The 21,405-nt window shown below is 36.3% G+C and overlaps 1 protein-coding gene across 1 annotated transcript; it reads left to right on the top strand.

Annotated features, from left to right (window-relative positions):
- The first annotated feature begins 12,233 nt into the window (after positions 1 to 12,233).
- On the top strand, positions 12,234 to 13,151 carry LOC134378620 (putative olfactory receptor 2W6). Its single transcript, XM_063097914.1, has one exon. The coding sequence runs from the start codon at positions 12,234 to 12,236 to the stop codon at positions 13,149 to 13,151; it is 918 nt and encodes a 305-aa protein (XP_062953984.1).
- The last annotated feature ends 8,254 nt before the right edge of the window (positions 13,152 to 21,405 follow it).

Below are 21,405 nucleotides of genomic sequence, written 5' to 3'. Positions count from 1 at the left end.
CAGGGTAATACCACTTAGCTTCGGCTCTCATTCCTCGGAGGTCGGGGTGCGCTTCATGCTGCCTCTAAAGCCGCCTTCGCCACTGCCCAAAGATGATTTTTTTAAATCTCTTAAGAAACAAGAAATAGAAAGGAATATCCTTAACCAGTTAAAGGGTATCTTTTTAAAATTTCTATGATAGACATTCTAAATAAGAAAGTGTTCAAAGCGGATATCCAGTGTGACCACATTTTCAACAGTGTGCTAGATTTCAAGAAAATCAAATCTCACTTATAAGTAGAATCTAAAAAAGTTGAACTCTCAATTGTGAAAGCATGATGATGATAACACCAAGGTCAAGGGTTCAGATCACCATACCAACCAGCCACCAAAAAAAATTAAATTAAATTTTTTTAAAAAATGAAAAAGTCAAACTCATAGAAGAAGAAAGTAGAACAGTGGTTACCAGAGGCTGTGTGTGGAGAGTTGGGGGGGTGGTGAATAAAGGGGAGACATTGGTCAAAGGGTACAAAGTTTCATTTAGAGAGGAAGAATATGATCTAGTGATCTATTGCACACCATGGTCACTATAGTTAATAATAATGTATTGTATTTTTCCAAATTGCTAATAGAGTGGATTTTAAATGTTTTCACCTCAAAGAATGATAAGTATGTGAGGTGATGGATATGTTTATTAGCCTGATTTGATTATCCCATAATGTATACATGTATAGAAACATCACATTGTACTCCATATATACAATTATTATTAGTCAATTAAAAATAAAGTAAAATGAAAAATAAAAACTGTGTGCTAGATTTCCCAGCCAAGAACAATTAACAAGAAAATGAACTTGAAGTTATAGAAGTTGGAAAGCAGAAAATAAAAGTATCATTATTCAGTTTATATGATTGTCTATGTAGAAAACCCAAAAGAATCTACAAGTTATTAAAATGATTTTTTAAAAGTTTAGCAGGATGGCTAAATTTAATGGCAACAATTAGAGGATGCAAGTATTTTTAAAAGAGACAAGTTTTATACTAGCAACAAAATCTAGGAACAAATCTTACAAAATATGTGCAAGACCTGTACATAGGAAATTATAACATTTTACCAAAAGACATTAAGGACGACGTCAGTAAATGAAGCTATAGCTCATGTCTAAAAGTAGGAATATTTAATATGATAAGTAATCCACTTCCTCCTGTGAATTCAATCCAACTTCAATCAAAATATTAACACTTCGGTGAACTTGAAAAAGGTGAATAGCAAAGGGTTAAGAATGGCAAGACACTGCTGAAGAAGAATATGAAGTCTCCTGCCCTATCAAATATCAGGATTTATAATAAATACATAATAATTGACACAGGCTGGTATTGGTGCAGGAAAAAACAAACTGAGCAATGAAACAGAATATAGGACCCAGATATGTACCATCATCCACACCCATGCACCCACCCATCCACACACACACACACACACACACACACACACAAAAAAAAAAAAAAACTTTGACATATGAAAAGGTATTATGGCATCACTGGGAAAAGAAGAAATATTTTAATAAACTATGCTAAAATCTGGTTATCCATATGAAAAAATTAATTTCAATCGCTATCTTCTACCATTCCCATAAATTAACTCCAGGTGGATTAAGGGTATAACTTTAACTCAAAGAACTCAATAGTAAAAGAAAAAACAACCTGATTAAAATATGGACAAAGAAGTTGAATAGACATTTCTCAAAAGAAGACAAACAAATGGCCAACAGGTATGTGAAAAAATGTTCAACATCACTAATCATCAGGGAAATGCAGATCGAAAGCACAATGAGATAATCTCACCCTAGTTTGACTGGCTACTATCAAAAAGACAGAAAATAACAATTGCTGGCAAAGATGTGGAGAAAGAGGAACCCTTATACGTTGTTGGTGGAATTGTAAATTAGTACAGACATTATGGAAAACAGTATGAAGGTTTCTCAAACAACTACAGGTAAAACTACCATATGATCCAGCGATCCCACTACTGTGTATATAGTCAAAAGAATGGAAATCATCATGCTGAAGGGATACCCACACTCCATGTTTATTGCAGCTCTATTCACAATAGCCAAGATATGGAACCAACCTAAATGTCCATCAACAGATGGTTGGATAAAGAAAATGTGATATATATACACAATGGAATACTACTCAGCCATTAAAAAAAAAAAAAAAGAATGAAATTCTGCCATTTGCAGCAGCATGGATGAGCTAGGAGAAAATTATGTTAAGCGAAATAAGCCAAGCACCGGCCGGCCTCGTGGCTCACTCGGGAGAGTGCAGCGCTGGTAGTGCCGAGGCCGCAGGTTCGGATCCTATATAGGGATGGCTGGTGTGCTCACTGGCTGAGCGTGGTGTGGACCACACTGTGCCAAGGGTTGCAACCCCCTTACTGGTCAGGAAAAAAAAAAAAGAAAAGAAAAGAAATAAGCCAAGCACAGAAAGAGAAATACTGCATGTTCTCACTTATAAGTGGGAGCTAATAGAAAAAAAAGAAAAAAAAACAGCAAATAAATAAATAATGTGAACTGCTAAAAGGAGAAAGAATAACTGTGGTTACTAGCAGTGAGAAAGGGGAGGGGAGCGTGGATAGTGAGAGGCAGGTTAACGAACACAAAGTTACAGCTAGATAGGAACAATAAGTTCTATTGGTGTACAGTCAACCCAGGAATCTATAATTAACAATGATTTACTGCATGTTATAAAATGACTAGAAGGGAAGATGAAAGTTTACATCACAAAGAAATGATTAAATTTTGCAGTAATGAATATGCTAATTACCCTGATTAGATCATCACACATTGTATACATGTATTGAAATATAACTCTGTACCCCATAAATATGTACAATCAATATGTTTCAATAAAAATCTTTCAAGAAAAAATAGAGGTAAATATCCTTCTGACTTTGGAATAGAGAAGGATTTCTTAAAGAAGGCACTAAAGAACAGATGAACAAATTCTTCCACATTAAAATTAAGAATATCTGATATACAAGAGATATATTTTTAAAAGTAAAATAATCCAAGAAATAACTTGAAGAAAATATCTACAGGGTACATAACCAACAGAGAATTTACAGCAAGTATTAAGACTTCCTATAAAAAAGAAAAAAAGAAAAGAAATACAATAGAAAAATTAGCAGAATCTATAAACAGGTTTTTCAAAAAAGGGGAATTGTACATGGAAATAACTGTATGAAGATACATTGGATCTCATTAGTTCACAGAAAAATGAAAATCAAGGCTACAGTTAGCATTTATACACTTTCAGTTGGCAATAATTTAAAAGTCTGCAATACCAGCTTTTGGAAAAAATGTAGATCAGTGAGATATTTATACATAACAAGGGTAGGATAAATTGATGCAACTACTTTGAGGGAAAATGGCTTACAAAGTTTAATATTTACTTATTTCATAACCCAGCAATTCCTCTCCTAAATGTATACACTAAACACATTCTTGCCTATGTGTCCCAAGAGATACATAAAAATTTGTTCATTATAATGCCACATATATGAGCCAAAAACTATAATCTGCAAAAATCCCCATCAACAAGTGAATAGATAAGATCATTGTAATATATCCACACATTGGAATATTATACAGTGTTGAAAATAAACAGACCACAGCTACACATAATACATCAGATAAATCTTAGTAACAAAAATATTAAGTGAGAAAAGAAAGTTCCAAAAATGTATATAATATATGATACCTTGAAATACTTCAGGACTTTGGACTGGGCAAAGATTTTATGAAGAGGATCTCAAAAGCAAAAGCAGACAGATGGGATTATATCAAAATAAAAAGCCTCTGTACAGAAAAGGAAACAATCAACAGAGTGAATAGATAACCTGCAGAATGGGAGAAATAATTTGCAAACTATACATTTGACAAGGGATTAATATCCAGAAGATACAAGGAACTCAAACAACTCAACAGAAAAAAAATAAATAAAGATAAACTGATCAAAAAATAGGTAAATGAGCTGAATAGACATTTCTCGAAAGAAAACATACAAATTGTCAACAAGTCTATGAAAAAATGCTCAGCATTACTAATCAACAGAGAAATGCAAATCAAAACCACAGTGAGATATCATCTTACCACAGTTAGAATGACTATTATCAAAAAGACAAAAAATAACGAATGCTACCAAGGATGAGGAGAAAGGTGAACTCTTATACACTGTTGATGGGAATGTAAATTAGTACAGCCATTATGAAAAACAGTATGGAGTTTTCTCAAACTGCAGATAGAACTACCATATGATCCAGCAATCCCACTGCTGGATATATTTCCTTCCAAAGAGAAGGAAACCAGAATATCGAGATATTTGCACTCCAATGTTTATTGCAGCACTATTCACAATAGCTAAGTCATGGAATCAACCTCAGTGTCCATCAACAGATGAATGGATAAAGAAAACATGGTATATATACACAATGGAATACTATTCAGCCATAAAAAATAATGAAATTCTGTCATTTGCAGCAACATAGAAGAGCATGGAGAACATTATGTTAACTGAAATAAGCCAGGCACAAAAAAATAAATACCACACGTTCTCGCTCATGTGGAAGTTAAAAAGTTGATCTCTTAGAAGTAGAGAGTAGAATGGTGGTTACCAGAGACTGGAAAGGGCAGCGGGGAGTGGGGATAGTGAGAGGTAGGTTAACAGATACAAAATCACAGCTAGATTGGAGGAATAAGATCTAGTGTTCTACAGCACTTGTTGGGTGACTATAACTAACAATTTACTGTATACTTTCAATTAGCTAAAAAAGAGGATTTGAAATGTTCCCAACACAAAGATATGATAAATGTTAGAGGTAATGCTTAAAAAAAAAAAAAAGTAGTGGTTACCGGGGTTTCAGGGGAGAAGAGTAGGAGAGAGAAAGGAAGGGATGAATAAGTGTAGCACAGAGGATTTGTAGGTCAGTGAAACTATTCTGTATACTGCAATGGTAAATAGATGACATTGTTATGCATCATGAGTCCCCTGAGAGGCAGGCAGAAAGAAAGAAGCAGTGTAAAGACATGTAGATAGCTCTAAGCTATTGGTAAGTTTCCAGTCTTTGAATTGGGTGGTAGGCTCAAGAGTGTTTATGGTATTATTTTTAATTCATTGAAAATGGACAATTATGTTCCAATAAAAAGAAGAAAAAATAGAATAATGCTGATATGGTTGATGAACCCCAAATTACGATTACTTCATAATTTTTTAATTAAATATTTTCTGTTCACACCACCTAGATAACTTAACTTCTTCAATTTAATTGACATCTTACCTGTTGAATAAACCAAATTTCAATTAAATGTGCTAATTTTATAATTATGGTTTACATTTATTTTCAATTTTCAACATACATTTGATATAATACATAAATAACTACATTCATCTTTTAAATTAATTTCCAATGAAGAAATCTAAAGTGAAAAAAAAAATAAAACCTAATGTCTTAAGGGAACTTTTCATAAAATTGTTATTTGGATATGCCTCTGACCATAGTCATAGATTTACTTAATCACCTCAGTGGAGCACCAGTCCCCAAGGTCTAAACCACATCAACATAGGTAGCCTTTAGAGTTGTACATAAATACCTTCCTGCTCATGTTAATGATTCTTGGAATATACATTGACCAACATAGTGCTCTCCTTGTTTAATTAGGCAAAAATCTACCTATAAATACAAAATAAGAGTATACATTAAAAGTCTTCACATATTCAACCAAAAATACTTTTAACCAAACCTAGTTCATCAACTTTTCCACCAGTTCCACATCTAGTTTTTCTCCAACATCCACATTAAACAGAGACTTCCATCAAATCTTTGTTCAGCTGTTGTATTTAAATGTGAATAGAATTGTGGTGTCAGTTTAAGAGACTGGTGGTTAATCCAATTCAGGGGAGGACTCAATTACTTGCCCAACAAGAATATTTTTCTGAATTGTTCATGAAATGAAGAATCATCATAATGGGAACATGTGTACATTTGGACTACATGAAAGCATGACAGCTGTGGATTCTTCCCTCATGAAAATATAAATATATTCTAATTTTTTTTTGTTTCTGGTAAGTATTGTCTGCTATTTCCAACATGAGACACAGGGTAGAAAAATTCAAGTTTTAATTAAAATGCAGCATGCTTCTTTTTACTATCTATTCCTTCAGCTCCAGGGCTGAATCCAAAGTCTAGGGTCTTACCAATTTATGTATTGTCTTTGTCTGCTTGGACTTTGTATAACTACAGCAATATACCTCTTGCCTTATGATTAATAAAGATCCATTTAATATATTTTTATTTTTTACAAAATTTTAGACAGTTTTGAAATTTCGTGTTTCTAATTTTCTCTCCATATTATTATGCATATCCAAATTATGTTTAAATATGTTTGGTTCATTTGTCTTAAATTTCACTGAAAAAAGTAAAATGTGAAATTATGCTACATTTTTGGGAACTGAAGTTCATACCATAAAAAATGAAAAACTCAGTTTCAATTAAAATGTAGCATGACTCTTTTTACCATCTATTTCTTCAGCTTCAGGGCTCTAAGTCCCATGATTAGTTACATTAACTTTTTAATTGAATTAAAATAGTATCTAAAGTTTTAGACCCATAGCTTAAATCAATATAGAAAATGTTAAAGAGCATAAAATGAGAAGTCTTATATTTGGGTTCACAACATTAAATTACATAAAGTATAATTTCTGGCTTGACAGCCTTTCTAATAAGCATATCTAGGGTCTTATGCGATCCAAAGTTTAAAGAGAGCCAGTAACATTTTACTCTTGCTAAAAATAACATATACAACATATATAACTAACATATATTTTAGAAAATGTATGCAGGTCATAGACGTTCACTGTTCTCTTCTGTGGTGTTGCACACCTGGAGTATTGTGCTTACTTTTGAACTCACTGATTTCAGGCATTTGATAAACCGTGGTGTGTCCAGTGGAGAGCAACCAGAGAAGCATGGTACTTAAAAATCGTGCAGTGTCAGAAACAGCTGATAATGTGCTTTATCTGGGAAGAGAAATCTAAGAGTATATTTGACAGTATATTCTAATATTAAAAAACTTAAGACATATGAAATTTTTTTAATAAGCCAGATCATACAATGTTGTCTAGAGATGCACATTTGGGTAACTGAGCAACTAAAATGCAAGGAGGTGATTACTGTAAACATCAGGACAGTGGGTACTTCAGCAGACCGGGAAGGGTCATGTATGGCATGAGGCATAGGGAGATGCTCCTGGGGTAGTTGGCAAAGTTCTGTTTCCTGACTTGAGTGATATCTATGAAATTCACCTAACATCATCAAGATTTTACTTTTGTTTGTTGCATGCATTAATGTATGCATGCATTATTTTATAATAAAACTATTTTTTTAATGAAGCCATGTTGAATTGACTTAGTCTGCATTATTTCCAGAATAAAGAATAAGAAAGCCAGTGCCCAGAGGTTACAAGGAGGCATTTTTGAGCTCAATATAAGTAAGAGGCATTGAATAAAGGAAAAAGGCTGCTTCGTGTGCAACTGACTTCCTTGTCACTGAAGTTATGCAAATAGGACTTCTGTGAATATTCTGCAAAGGATCTCCTATGCAGAGCAGGAGGCTGGATTCATGGCTTCTGTACTCCATTTTAATTTTAAAATTTGTGATCTTTTCATTCCCAACACTATCCCAACTTTAAGAGACCAAAAGAGCCAAGGGCATTTTGTAATCAAAGCATTTGAGGAACTCAGCCATTTCCTGCCCCTGAGGCTCAATACTTACATTGTGTTTGTTCATATTTCTATGTTCATAAGTATGTTTGCACACTTAAAAAGTTATGCAAAAATTTTTTTAAAACATTCCAGTTTATCTCTAGAGACCATCATGGTAAAATCACTAGTGTGAAAAATGAAGAGGGTATAAGAGGTAGATAGAATAATAATGATTCAGAGGTAGGTGGATACAGTTTATTTTTAGAATTACAATTACACTGTCAATTAAAATAATTTTTTTAATAAAGAATATGAACCAAGTATAGTTCCAAGTGCTTCCACAAATATTAACCTTCACAACCTACCTTTGAGGAAGGGAATATTATTATATTTGCTCCGCATTTAAAGGACCTGGTATATAAACAGGTTAAATAATTGCTAAAGGACACACAGTTTCCAAGATATGAGGCTGAGATTTGATGCCAGGCACTTTGAGTCCACAATCGGTACACGTAAGCACTATGCTTAACTTAGCTGACATCCTACTACATAAAAATTAGACATCCATTAATTAAATTAAATTTCCATTTTTGTATTGAGAAAATCTACATCTCTATCTCATATTATTTGGTAATAACAGTTTCTTCTTTATTATTATAACATTATTATATTCTAAATAAAATGCTTATAACAATGATATACTATAGATGATTTATCTTTACCTTATTTTAATATATAACTGCAGCAAATAAGGTTTTTATTCCATGGCCCCAAGGGCACTATAAATGTAAAATATCCTAGGGCTGAAGTCCATGGTCAGGAACTATCTGCAGAAAAAACTTTAAAACTAACTTAGTCATTAAATATTCTATCTACTTAATAATATGATACAATAATCAGAAGTAGTGAGACTGATGAAATTTTTATCCCTTTTCTGTATTCATTCAGGTAACTAAAGGGTTCCAAAGCAACCAGAAGATCCACTCATATAATTGGTAAATTCCATGGGGTAAAACAACCTAGTGGTAGTTTAATGAACTGCTTTTTGTTTCAATTTCCTGAGTAATTCTGCTGAATGTCCAGGTGAGTAGGAGCTGACACAGATTGTTGCTTGTGTATGTGGTGGCCAGATGGTTCTGGAATAAGTTCAATTTTTATTTCTGCAACAAATCTATGAGACTATTTAGATGGTATAATTAATTAGTCATTAAAGGCATCCAAAAAACACGGCCTCTATAAGTAACGGTTAATACGGTATTCCCCCCTTATTCATGGTTTCACTTTTACAGTTTCAGTTACCTAATGTTCAACCAAAGTCCGAAAACATTAAGTGGAAAATTCCAGAAATAAAGAATTCATAAGTTTTTGATTGCATGCCATTCTAAGTACCTGTCAGGCCATCCTGTTCTGTCCCGCCAAGGACATGAATCATCCCTTTGTCTAGCATATCCATGTTATATACATTACCTGCCCATTAGTCACTTAGTACTGTCTTCTCGGTTGTGACATCGACTATCGTGCAGGACTTGTGTTCAAGTGACCCTTATTTAATAATGGCCCCAAAGCACAAGACTAGTGATGCCAGCATATTGTTGTAATTGTTTTACTTTATTGTTAATTATTGTTAATCTCTTACTGTGACTAATATATAAATTAATTTTTATCATATGTATGCATGTATAGAAAAAAACATACTATATACAGGGTTTAGTACTATCCACGGTTTCAGGCATCTACTGGAGGTCTTTAAACATATCCACTGCAGATAAAGGGGGACTACTGTAACAAGAAATATTATTTCCTGGCGATCAAAAACACATGCACAAAAAAAGGCAGTGTAATAGGGAACATCAAAATTGATACAATGCCTACAATGTTGAGGAGAAAAAATTGGGGGGGTAGGTTAGTAGTGATTGTGATTATGATTACAATTATAATAATTGGAATGTAGACATTTGGAAATGAATATGGAACGTGATTCTGCTACTAAATGGTGGAGTTTATCCCAAGAAAATGTCATTTAACTTTTTACCTCAAGCTCAGCTCCTTCGATAAGGGAAAAATTTATCATGATCAAGTGATGCTTATGTCACAGTTTCAAGGAAAAACAACTTCTCAAAATATATCCCACTCCAAATTATATAATTGACTTGATGGTTTTATTACTTAATCGAACTACATAGACCCATGGGTAACATAGCATATTAAGGCTTTTTAAAAATACTTTTTGCTGTGTATATTTGAGGTTTATAACATGATGTTATGGGATACATATAAATAGTAAAATAGTTACTATAGTGAAACAGATTAACATATCTGTAATCTCACAGTTACTTTTTTGTGTATGTGACAAGAGCAGCTAAAATCTACTTATTTAACAAAGATCCCCAATACAATTTTATTAACTTTAGTCCTCATGTTGTACATTAGTTCCTTAGACTTGCTCACCTACATATCTGCTATTTTGTATCCTTTGACCTACATCTCCCTATTTCCTCTCCCCCACCCCACCTGTGGTACCCACTGTTTCATTCTCTATCTCTGCGTATTAGAGCTCTTTTTTTTTATATTGCACATATAAGTGAGATCATGCAATATATTTTTTTTCTGTGTCTAGCTAATTTTACTTAGAATAATGTCCTCCAGGCACATCCACGCGTGGCAAAGGGCAGGATCTCCCTTTATAAGGCTGAATAATATTCCATTGTATACTCAAGTGTGCATTTGTATGTATAATATTGTCTTTATCCATTCATCCATTAATGGGCATTTCCATATCTTGGCTACTATGAATTATGCCGCAATGAACATGAAAGTGCAGATATCTTTATGAAGTGGTGATCTCATCTCCTTTGGGTATGTACCCAGAAGAAGGACTGCTGGATCATTGGTAGTTCTATTTTTAATTTCTTTAGAAACCTCCATACTGTTTTCCATAACTGCTATGCCAATTTACATTCTCACCAACGGTGTAATTCCCTTTTCTCTATACCCTCACCTACATTTATCTTTTGTCTTTTGATTACAGCCATCCTTACAGATATGAGGTGATATCTTGTAGTGGTTTTAATTAGCATTTCCCTTATGATTAATGATAGTGAGCACCTTTTCACATACCTGTTAGCCATTTTTATGTCTTTTCTGTAGAAACATCTGTTAAGGTCCTTTGCCCACTTTTTAATTAGGTTATTTGCTTTTCTGTTATTGAGTTGTAAGAGTTCTTTATAAATTTTGTATATTAACCCCTCATCAGATATGTAGTTTGCAATAATTTTTTTCCCAGACCATAGGTTGAGTGTTTCCTTTCCTGTACAGAAGCTTTTTAGTTTGATATAGTCCCATTTATTTATTTCTGTTTTTGTGGCCTGAGCTTTTGGTGTGATAATCAAAAACTCATTGGCAAGGCCAATGTTGAAAAGGTTTTCCCCTTTTTTCTCTTCTAGGATTTTTATGGTGTCAAGTCTTACATTTAGGTCTTTTATCCATTTTGAGTTAATTTTTGTGTATTGTGTAAGATAAGGGTCCACGTTCATTCTTTTGCATGTTGAAATCCAGTTTTCCCAGCACTATTTATTGAAGAGATTGTCTGTTCCCCATTGTGTTCTCTTGGTGCCCTTGTCGAAAACTAGTTGACCATATACATTCGGATCTATTTCTGGGCTCCTTTTTATGTTTCATTGGTCTATGTTTTTATGCCAGTGACAGACTGTTTTGATTGCTATAGCTTTGTAATTTAATTTAAATCAGGAAGTGTGTTGCCTTCAACTTCGTTTTTCTTTCTCAGTATTGCTTTGGCTATTTGGAGTTTTTCTGTAGTTCCATACAAATTCTAGGATTGTTTTTTCTATTTCTGTGAAGAATGTCATTGGAATTTTTATAGGGATTGTGTTAAACCTGTATATTGCTTTGGGTCTTATGAACATTTTAACAATATTAATTCTTCCCACCCATGAACATAAAATATCTTTCCATTTATTTGCGGCTTCTTCAATTTCTTTCATCAATGTTTTATAGTTTTCAGGGTACAGATCTTTCACCTCCTTGGGAAGAATGTGTGTTCTGCTGCTACTGGATGGAATGTTCTGTTATATGTCTGTTAGATCTATTTGTTCTAAAGTGACCCTGGCACCCAAGCCCACACCGCTTCCTGTCCCCCAAAAAACAGGCAGCAGTCCAACACAGCAGGAAAGCCAAGCCCAGGCTGACACAGAAGGCCCACCCCTTGATACTAGAACATATTAAGCTTTTTCAATGATTTATGATTCAGTGTGATTGGGTTTAGCATATTATTATTAGAATCACTTTGGATACTACTAAATATGGAGAGGCTGTGGGCACTATACGCTGGGGTAATGTTCAAAGAGATGTTCCAAATGAGAGAAAGCAGGCAAATAAGTGAGTTTTGGACACCCATGACAGATTTTCATCTCTACGTAAGGCTGATGCTATTTTGTGTTACCACAGTATTGTCCCCTAGCCTTTCATAATGTGCAATGGAAACAAGCAATGGAAGTTCGGGAACAGACTTCATCCTTCTGGGATTTTCTGATCGACCCCAATTAGAGTGCATTATTTCTGTGGTTGTCTTCATCTTCTATATTGTGACTCTGGTAGGAAACACAACCATCATCCTCGTATCGTATCTAGATACACAGCTCCATACCCCCATGTATTTTTTCTTATCCAATTTGTCTTTTTTGGACCTCTGTTATACAACTAGCATTATCCCCCAGATGCTGGTAAATCTATGGGGTCCAAAAAAGTCTATTACATATGGAGGGTGTGTGCTCCAGTTCTTCTTTGCTCTTGACTTGGGAGCCACGGAATGTCTTCTCTTGGCTGTGATGGCCTATGACCGCTATGCTGCTGTCTGTCAACCTCTTCACTATACAGTAATAATGCACCCTCAGCTTTGCCAGAAGATGGTGCTCACTGCCTGGTTGGGTGGTCTTGGCAGTGCCTTAATTCTTTGCTCCTTGACTTTGAAGTTGCCAAGATGTGGGCATCGGGAAGTGAATAATTTTTTCTGTGAGATGCCAGCATTGATCAAGATGGCTTGTGTCTATTCAAAAGTAATTGAGATTGTTGTCTTTGCTCTCGGAGTGGTATTTCTTCTAGTACCTCTATCATTAATTCTCATCTCATATGGAGTTATCACTCAAACTGTAATAAGGATCAAGTCAGCAAAAAGGTGGCAAAAGGTCCTTAATACATGTGGTTCTCACCTCACAGTGGTAACTCTGTTTTATGGAACACTCATTTATATGTACATGAAGCCACAGAATACCATATCCCAGGATGAAGGGAAGTTCTTTACTCTCTTTTACACTATCGTCACACCCAGCCTTAATCCTCTGATATACACTTTAAGAAACAAAGATGTAAAGAGTGCAGTGAAGAGAATACTGTGAATAGAAAAATGTTCAGCAAAGTCATGAGTTAGATGGAAAAAAATCAACCAGAGTGTAGACAGCTAAGAAAGACTGACCTTTATCAACAGAAGCTGAACCAATTCATTTATTCAAAGAGCATTTATTGGGTGTTCATCATGTACCAACGATTGTACTAGGTACAAGTTTTAACTTTGTAAATAAGTAGAAAATAGAGAGAAATAAGGAAATAGAGATACAGATACATAAATAAAATATAAACCCACATGCTTAAAACCTTTAAGACTAATCAGGGACTACAGATAAATATGTAATTATGGAATTTGGTAAGTACAATGATAGAGATATGGACAAAGTATGAAACAAAGATTTCACATGGGCACCTATGCTAATGTAGAATTATACTGGACACTGATTATTTCTTCTCAAACTTAAGAGAAATGACACTCCACTTTATTCATATGACATTCCTGGAGCAGCCTTTGTGGTGGAGACTGACTGCCTACCAACACGCATTCTACCTTCTGCCTCAAGTTTTAAGTGGCATGTGGCCACCATGTTGCAAATTACTTTTGCTCCCCTGGCCTCCATCAACACAATGCCAGGGACGTGATATGTGCCGCTTCTGGGTCATCTGAAATATGAAACTGCTTGCTCTCACCTTCCTGTTAGCTGGAATGTGAATGTGGAGGGTACCAAGATCTGACCATGCAAACAAGAACAAACTCCTGAGAGAGAATGTAACACCAAGACGGAAGCACAGCAACCACACCAGCAGAGCAACACCTCCAGACTCTTACAGGAGAAAAATCTTCCATATTGTGTAACATTAATTAAGCCACCGTATTTTGGGGTCTCTCTATTATATTAACTCTTACCCTTTTGTGGCTCGACATGGAGTTTGGGCTTTATCCTGTAGGAAAGTGTGGCCCCGGGACCAGAAGCATCAGCACTACCTAGCAGCTGATTAGAAATGCAAATTCTTGGGCCCCATCCCAGAACTACTGAATCAACAATCTGAAGATGGACACAGTAATCTACATTTTTTAAAACTCCATTCCAGGTGATTCTGATCAGGCTAAAGTTTGAGAACCACTGTTACAGCGAATAGGGAGATACCGAGTGTCTCTGAACAAAAAAATTAACATGGTTTTATAGATTTTAATTAATTTTCTTCCTGGTAGATATGTGAAACAAGGTAGCTATAGATTTCTCAAAGCTTTTAGGTAAATGCCCTAAATGTCATACTCCACGTTAGAGCCAGTTCACAAAAGACTTTTTTTTTTTTTCACCAATCTGGAGAAATGAGGAAAATAAGAAGTTTGTTTAAGATTAAATAAAGTCAGTGTAAAGTAGCTGGGAATGTCTAATCCACATATTTATCACAGCTAGAGTAATAACCCTTCTCCATTAACTACTGGTGCCATCTGTTGGTACTAGAGGAATGGGCATCCAAATTGGTGGATATTGGGATATTTCTCAAAAGGAAAATCATGTGATTCGCCTTACTGTTTGAAATTTGAAGTTACCATCATCCTACACTTCAGTTCCTTCATGTTTCTACATCATTTCATGAGGCATGACTCAGTCCTGTGGGTACACTCTATTTGGTGGCACAGCTCAGTTTACCCTAATTTTTATCCTAAGTTTTCAGTTCATCCTGAATTTGAATTTGAGGCCACCAAACATAGAGCTTTATGTTTGTTTTCAAATATGTTTTCCAGAAATGTTTAAGATAATGTATCAAATGCATTTTAATATCAACAAAGAGAACATTTTAATCAATGATGTTGCATTTCTTGATTTTAAAATATCATAAATCTTAAATAAAATATTAAATTTAATTTGAAAATTTAAAAAATAAATATATGAATAAATAAAGCCAGTGAAAAAGACAGCTCTTTTTTAATACCATACCCTTCTTGCACTTCAGTTTTATTATGTTCTTTATTTCGTTGAATGATGGTGGTAGTAGATGGTGATTTTTTAAAAAGGAGCTGTGTCCTCTTAACTGACAAAACAAAATTTAGCAATCTCATGTTTGTGCCCTATTTTTTGCTTTGTTTTGCTGATAATTACATTCAAAGTCTGGGAATGCCTGTTCCGGAGAATAAACTACTCCACTTCTCTACAAGTCAGCCATTTCAGACACTGGAAATCCTCTCTGCTAGTGAAAGATTTCTCACACCTGCAGTGCCCTTACGATGTCATTTCAAAGGCAGAGTAAGCCATCACCTACATGAAGTAGACGGTATGGGGCTAGGGAAAGGATTTACAATCTTCTCTTTCCTATCTTTAAACTCTGTGGTTCCCAAATTTCCACAGTGAGAACATTACACCTTTATTTTAAGGTTTGCAGGTAACTTTAAAACTGTCGGTTGTGTAAGCCTTGGTAAAAATGAAGAATACGAGAAAGGCTGATGATATCACAGAGCAGAGAAAGCATGGAGACAATATAAACTTTACGGTGTCATAAAGACTACAGAAAAACAAAAGTATAAAATGACGAAATTGTGTCTTGACTTTTCTTTGTGAGAAGGGCTAATTCCAAATCTTGGTAGGCATTTATCACTTAAAAACCTCCTACTCAATCTTCTATACCCAGTTAAAATCTTACCTCTTATGAAAAGTCCTCAGAAATCTCATCAGTCCATCCTCTGAATTCCCTAAAACTCCAGCCATATCAGTAATATAGTTTTATCTCATTTCATTTGAGTTTGTGTTTGAGGAAAAGGCATTGGTGAGCTTTTCAACATAGAACTTCTTATTCTTGTCTGATTTTGCTGTGTCTAAATTGGTTCCTGATATGAATTACATATTTAGTAAATGTCTTTAGAATGATAAATGAATAGTTTTTATTAAATCTTCATAAAAATGTTATCAGTGCTGCAGGATACGGCAAGTGCTCATTGGGTAATGAATACTGGAGCAACATCTTCAGTTTGTGTTAGCACTTGAGACATATGGAACACCTCTGAGTCAAGAGAAAGGAAAGACAGTTTTTCTTTCACATGCAGAATAATATAGAATCTTCACAACATCTCTCAGAGGCACATATAAGTATATATTTGGAAACCAGACCAACAGGAGGAATAAGAAAAAAATTGCTCATATCTCATACCCCAGAAATAATGACTGAAACTTTTAAATTAATTTCCTTTTAACTTATTCCCATCTATATTAAAGTTTGGATCACATTCAGTTTGGTATCTTGCTTTATTTCTCTCGATTCACACAGGGAATGATATCACCCCCAAGAGGGCAAAAGTTGAGTCTGAAGGGAGCAGCAAAAATCTTAGATGTTGGTTGTTGTCCTCCAAAGAGCCTCTGTACATAAGCAGACATACAATATAACTGCAGTATTAAAAATTTCATTAGGAAGGAGATGGCAATAATGAAAAGAAAAGGTTGAGAAAACAGTGTTGGGCTTTTCCCTATTTGAAAAGATGATAGAAGAATGACCCCACTGGGCCAAATTGATTGACTAGGATACACATGCCCAGGCTCCAGCACCTGGGGAGGTATTAGTAGTCTTCTAGGTTGGCAATTAAAATCTGAATTCAATGATAGCCTTTAGTTAATCAGGTTTAAAATGCTGAAATTTCCCTAGCAATACTACTTTTTTTTTTTAAGTTTGATGACACAATGCATTGTCGGGAATTTAGAGAAACAGACATTTCATTTATTCCTATTAGTACAATATATTGGTTACCTGCTGGTACAGGAACACTTTTTAAAAGAAACAAACAGAACTTCTAGAAATGATAAATACAGGTTGAAAATCCCTTATCCACAATTCTGAACCTAAAGAGCTTAGAAAATTAAAAGTTTTCATGACTCTATAACTTTACTTGAACTGATGTGAACTATTTCTAGTCTTTACCTTCAGTTCTATTAAACAAAAACAGCACCATGTTAAAAGAATGAAATTCGTTTTTAAGAGAGAATGTTAGCTATTTGTCATTTGTCAGAAACAGCAGATTTTTTTAAATGAGGACACATCATTACCACTAATTTATAAAATCACAGATTTTCTTTCTACTTGAAAATTCCAGAGAAATTAGAATGTTTCTGGTTTAGGATACAATAGTCATTAGTTGTAGCATTAAATGAAAAACTATCAAAAAATAATAAAAATTTAACTTATTTTTATCCGAGATCTTAAGTGCGCATTTACAGTGGCCATATGAAAATGATGGGCCACGTCTTCTGCTCTTATGAGTCAACTGAAACATCAAAAGTCTCCTTCCTTGCTGTCATTGTGTCTTACTGGCAAGAAATGTTCTACTAACTCTGAGCACAAATATGGCCCATTTCTTTTCTTTATGGTTGATATTTTCTATTAATTTAACATCCCCCACGTTAACAGAATGTCTACTGTCCCCATTCTGGGCTCCCGTTCCCCGTGAATGATCTCCAAATTTCTGATTCCAAAAGTGAGTTCACATCTCGTTGCACAGCCAACTAGGAAAGCATCGAGTCTGAGTCCACTACTGTCATTTCTTCTCAGTGCTACATCGTGGCATTACTGAAACACTGTCCACGATGTGAGCACTGACACTGTAATGAGGACGGTTCCAGATCTCTGCACAAGCTACGGTGGTCTTCTGAGACGGCAGACAACCCTCCGCCCTCTTTCGTGGCAATTGCGTGTTAGTGAGCCCTGCGGTCGGTCCCCAGTCTGAAAAGCACCCTTCTTCCACCAGAGCTTGCACCAATAACTCTGGCAGAATTTAATGGGGCGTGAGGTTTTTGAAACCTTGATCACTGTTCCCCCTTCCTCCTTGGGGACTGCCATTTCCGTAGTGTCGGACAGTTTTCCCCTCATGGATCCTCAAAAAAAACCCCAAAGTGTACGTAACTAATTACGCCCCTTACCCAGAAGAGGGCGCTCCCCAAGCGCGCGCTCTCGGTGCCTCGGGCGGGCCAGGACTCCAGGGCCACTTCCTTCAGGGCGTCGGCATTCGTTTTCCCTCTTAATAGTGATCAAGATGACTTCCCAGTACTGCTTTTTCTGGGACAGTGAGGGGTCAAGAGCCGAGGGGGTGCAGCCCTGAGTGTCGCTTTGACCCACTCCGGAACAGTCCCAACCCTTCCTCGCACGTCTTCCCGGAACCGCTTGCAGAAAAGCGGGGCAGATGCAGTGGAGACGAAAGAGGCGCGCTGTCCAGGGCCGGCAGGCGGACAGCGACCGCTAACACGGCCCTGATAAAGCAAGACCAGCGTGGCGGAGCAGAATTGAATCCTTTTACCCTCCAGAGCTCTCTAAGCTCCTGACGGACAGAAGCGAAGCCCACTCTGGGACATACAGAATTAGTGAGCTTGACCCAGTGAGACGCCCTGCCACACAAAAATGTTCCCTGAGGGAACAGAGCCCATCCCACACACTCTGGTACCTAAGGAGGTGCGGCCTGGTATGGGACACTGAATTAAGACAGAACCGAATCGTAGGCCCCCTCGACCCAGACTGGTATTGGGAGGGTGTAAAGGACTGCAGGAAAAAGGGAGCGTCAGGGAGAAAGAATCCCGTTTACATTAATTCAAAAGCACTACCACCTAGGCAGGGGTTAGCTTTGGATACCAATGATTCAGTTCTGTGACTAGGAAAATACACAAGGAGGCTTATTAGAAAAGTTTCAAGTAATAATAAAGGTATCTGAGAAACAGCATTAGCATCTGTCATGTCAGTTAAATAGAAATTTTAGTATTATTTGATTCATTAAAGACATTTCTGCCTAGTTCCTGATTATAGAATGAGTTTATGAGAATTTGGATAGAATAAACTAAATATTCTATTGGAATGGGAACAGGTGCAAGTGCTGACAATTCTCTATGAAACTTTTGAAATTATTATTCCGAAGTCCTATTTGCAATCAGCTGGATTACAGCCTCTTGAGATACACCCTCCTGATTCTGGCCCTGAACCAGATTTGTCAAGAAATTAATAAAAGGTGCATGATCTTTCTGCCCTTCCAGTTTTTGCTTAATTGGCATAGAAAAATCAGTGAGATGAGGAAATGATTATACAATTAATCTTGTGGTATGACTGAGTATATGCTTTAAAAACCCATTCTGATGGCTGGAAGCAGGGGCAGGGGAATGAGGGGGGATTCAAATCCTTCTGCCCACACCAGGCCTGCCTCAGTTTAATCCTTCCTTAGCCACTCTTTCAACAGACAGATATCATTAATCTCATTGGTCAAATTCTAGGACATCAACTAGGTCTTGATTACTGATGGAAACTGTAAACCACGTTTTAAAAGGCACAAACCTATCTTCCATGTTTTGTCTTGCTTTTCCTCTCCTCTAGGCCCACAAGGAATGAGACAGTAAGCTTAGGTCTCCTCTGTAGACCCAGCCATCTTGCTTCCTTCCTTTTCTCAAGTTATTTTCTCCATGTAGCTGGCCAGGAGGTGACATAAGCCTAAGACTTAGGAGAAAGTAAAAAGCACCACAGCAGACTAAATATAGGCTACGTGCTCCAACTGAGATTTAATCTCTGCATGAGATTTGAACTTCTCCATGGATGCTTCTTTGAATAATTGAGCACTCATTCACTTTATAAATTGGCCATTCCATTTGCTTAACAAAGTTTTTGAGATCATAGGCTCAGAAATCAGAAACTTGGTTTCAAATCCTACCGCTTACTAGCAATGTGACCTTCTCTGTGTCTCACATTCTTCCTGCCTAAAATAGAAAGAGTAATTTCTAACTCATATATTTGCTGCAAGAAAAAGGATGGAACTGGAGCATCGGGCCCCTAAATTTGCTGCAAGGATGTGCTGCAATGAGTCTTGGGATAAATTCTATAACATCACGAAGTATAAACTAAGATTAAGATGTATTGTGGAAACTTAGAAACCAAGAGTCAGGCACAAGAGGCATTGGGTCCTCCATCCTCTATAATCCCACAGAGAGGTGAACCAAGTCCAAGGCCAAATTGTTTGACATGCAGTGAGTTGGTGCTCCAGTCCTGACCCAACTTCTCAAAGGATAAAGTTGAACATTGCTTTTCAGTAAGGTGACAGCAGACTATCTTACTGCCAGACAGTTTGGGTTTAGTTGACAGCACAGCTGAAGAAGCATCTGAGGAAGACCAGCTGCCCAGTCCCTGGAGACCATGGATCCTGTGGAGAGTTGCAGGAGAGTTAAGGATTGCATGCCCCTGGTCCTATGGGATGCTGAGTTTGGGTGCAGCCCCTCTTCTCAGAAGGAGGGGGAAACTCCAGTTCCAGCTAGTTCATTTCCTAGGCAATCTAGAGTGAGATCCCAGACTCATTTTTGAATAATTCTGCTTGTTACCCCCACAGAGGATTAAGCAAAATACAGCACTTCAAGTGTACAGTACAGTGTCTAATAAGTGCTCAATAAATATTAACTACTATAATCAGTCCTATTTTACTCTTGTTCCATTTGTGTAACTTTCTTAGGAATCTCATCTGGAGAGAGTATCAATAGTGACTCACAGGGATGGATTTAGCAAAAAAAAAAAAAATCTAAAAGCACCTCAAACCTCACCCTCAACTCTTAACACTGACTTATAATCACATCAACAGCTACATTAGCCCACAGCTTTAGAACTCGTATCTTTATTTCCAAATAGCTTTCTAACAGGTCTCCCTAACTCGTTTCTCTCCCAACTAATTCAAATTTCACAGTCACCAGTGTTTTCCTCCTGAAATATACTATCTGATAATTAAAAGGTTTTGCTTATTATGTTGGCAAAGCTGTGGGGAAACAGGCTGGACACTTCTGTGTGATGTAGAATATGGTAGGACCACTAGATACCATGATCACATGCCCTTTGTAATATATCCTTCACAGCAAAGTTGGTCCCTTGGTCTGAGATGTTAGGCAAGATCCTATGTCAGTATATCCAAAACTGAGTACTTGGTTGGTAGTGTTAGCTGAGGCTCTAGAGACAGGGAAAGCAAAATTATACCTGGAATACATGTAAATGCCTATAAGGATGAGTCTCTGTCCACTGCAAGGTAGAAAGGGTCCAAAGTGATCAACACGCCACAACATCACTGGTTAACCTCAAGAGATCACACCATTTTGAAGGCACAGTCTCAGTGATACCTATTCTTTCTCGAGAAAATAAAAAGTATCCCAAACCTTACCACACATAAAAGGAAAATATATGTACTATGTGGGGATATGTATTAGTGTCCTAGGGCTGCTGTAACAAGTTACCACAAACTGGTTGGCTTAAGGAAAACAAATGTACTTTCCTGACAGTTCTGGAGGCTAGAAGTCCAAGATCAAGGTGTCA

This window comes from Cynocephalus volans, chromosome 5 (genome assembly GCF_027409185.1).
Source record: "Cynocephalus volans isolate mCynVol1 chromosome 5, mCynVol1.pri, whole genome shotgun sequence".
Taxonomy (NCBI): Eukaryota; Metazoa; Chordata; class Mammalia; order Dermoptera; family Cynocephalidae; genus Cynocephalus; species Cynocephalus volans.
This window is presented reverse-complemented; position numbering and strand designations above follow the sequence as displayed.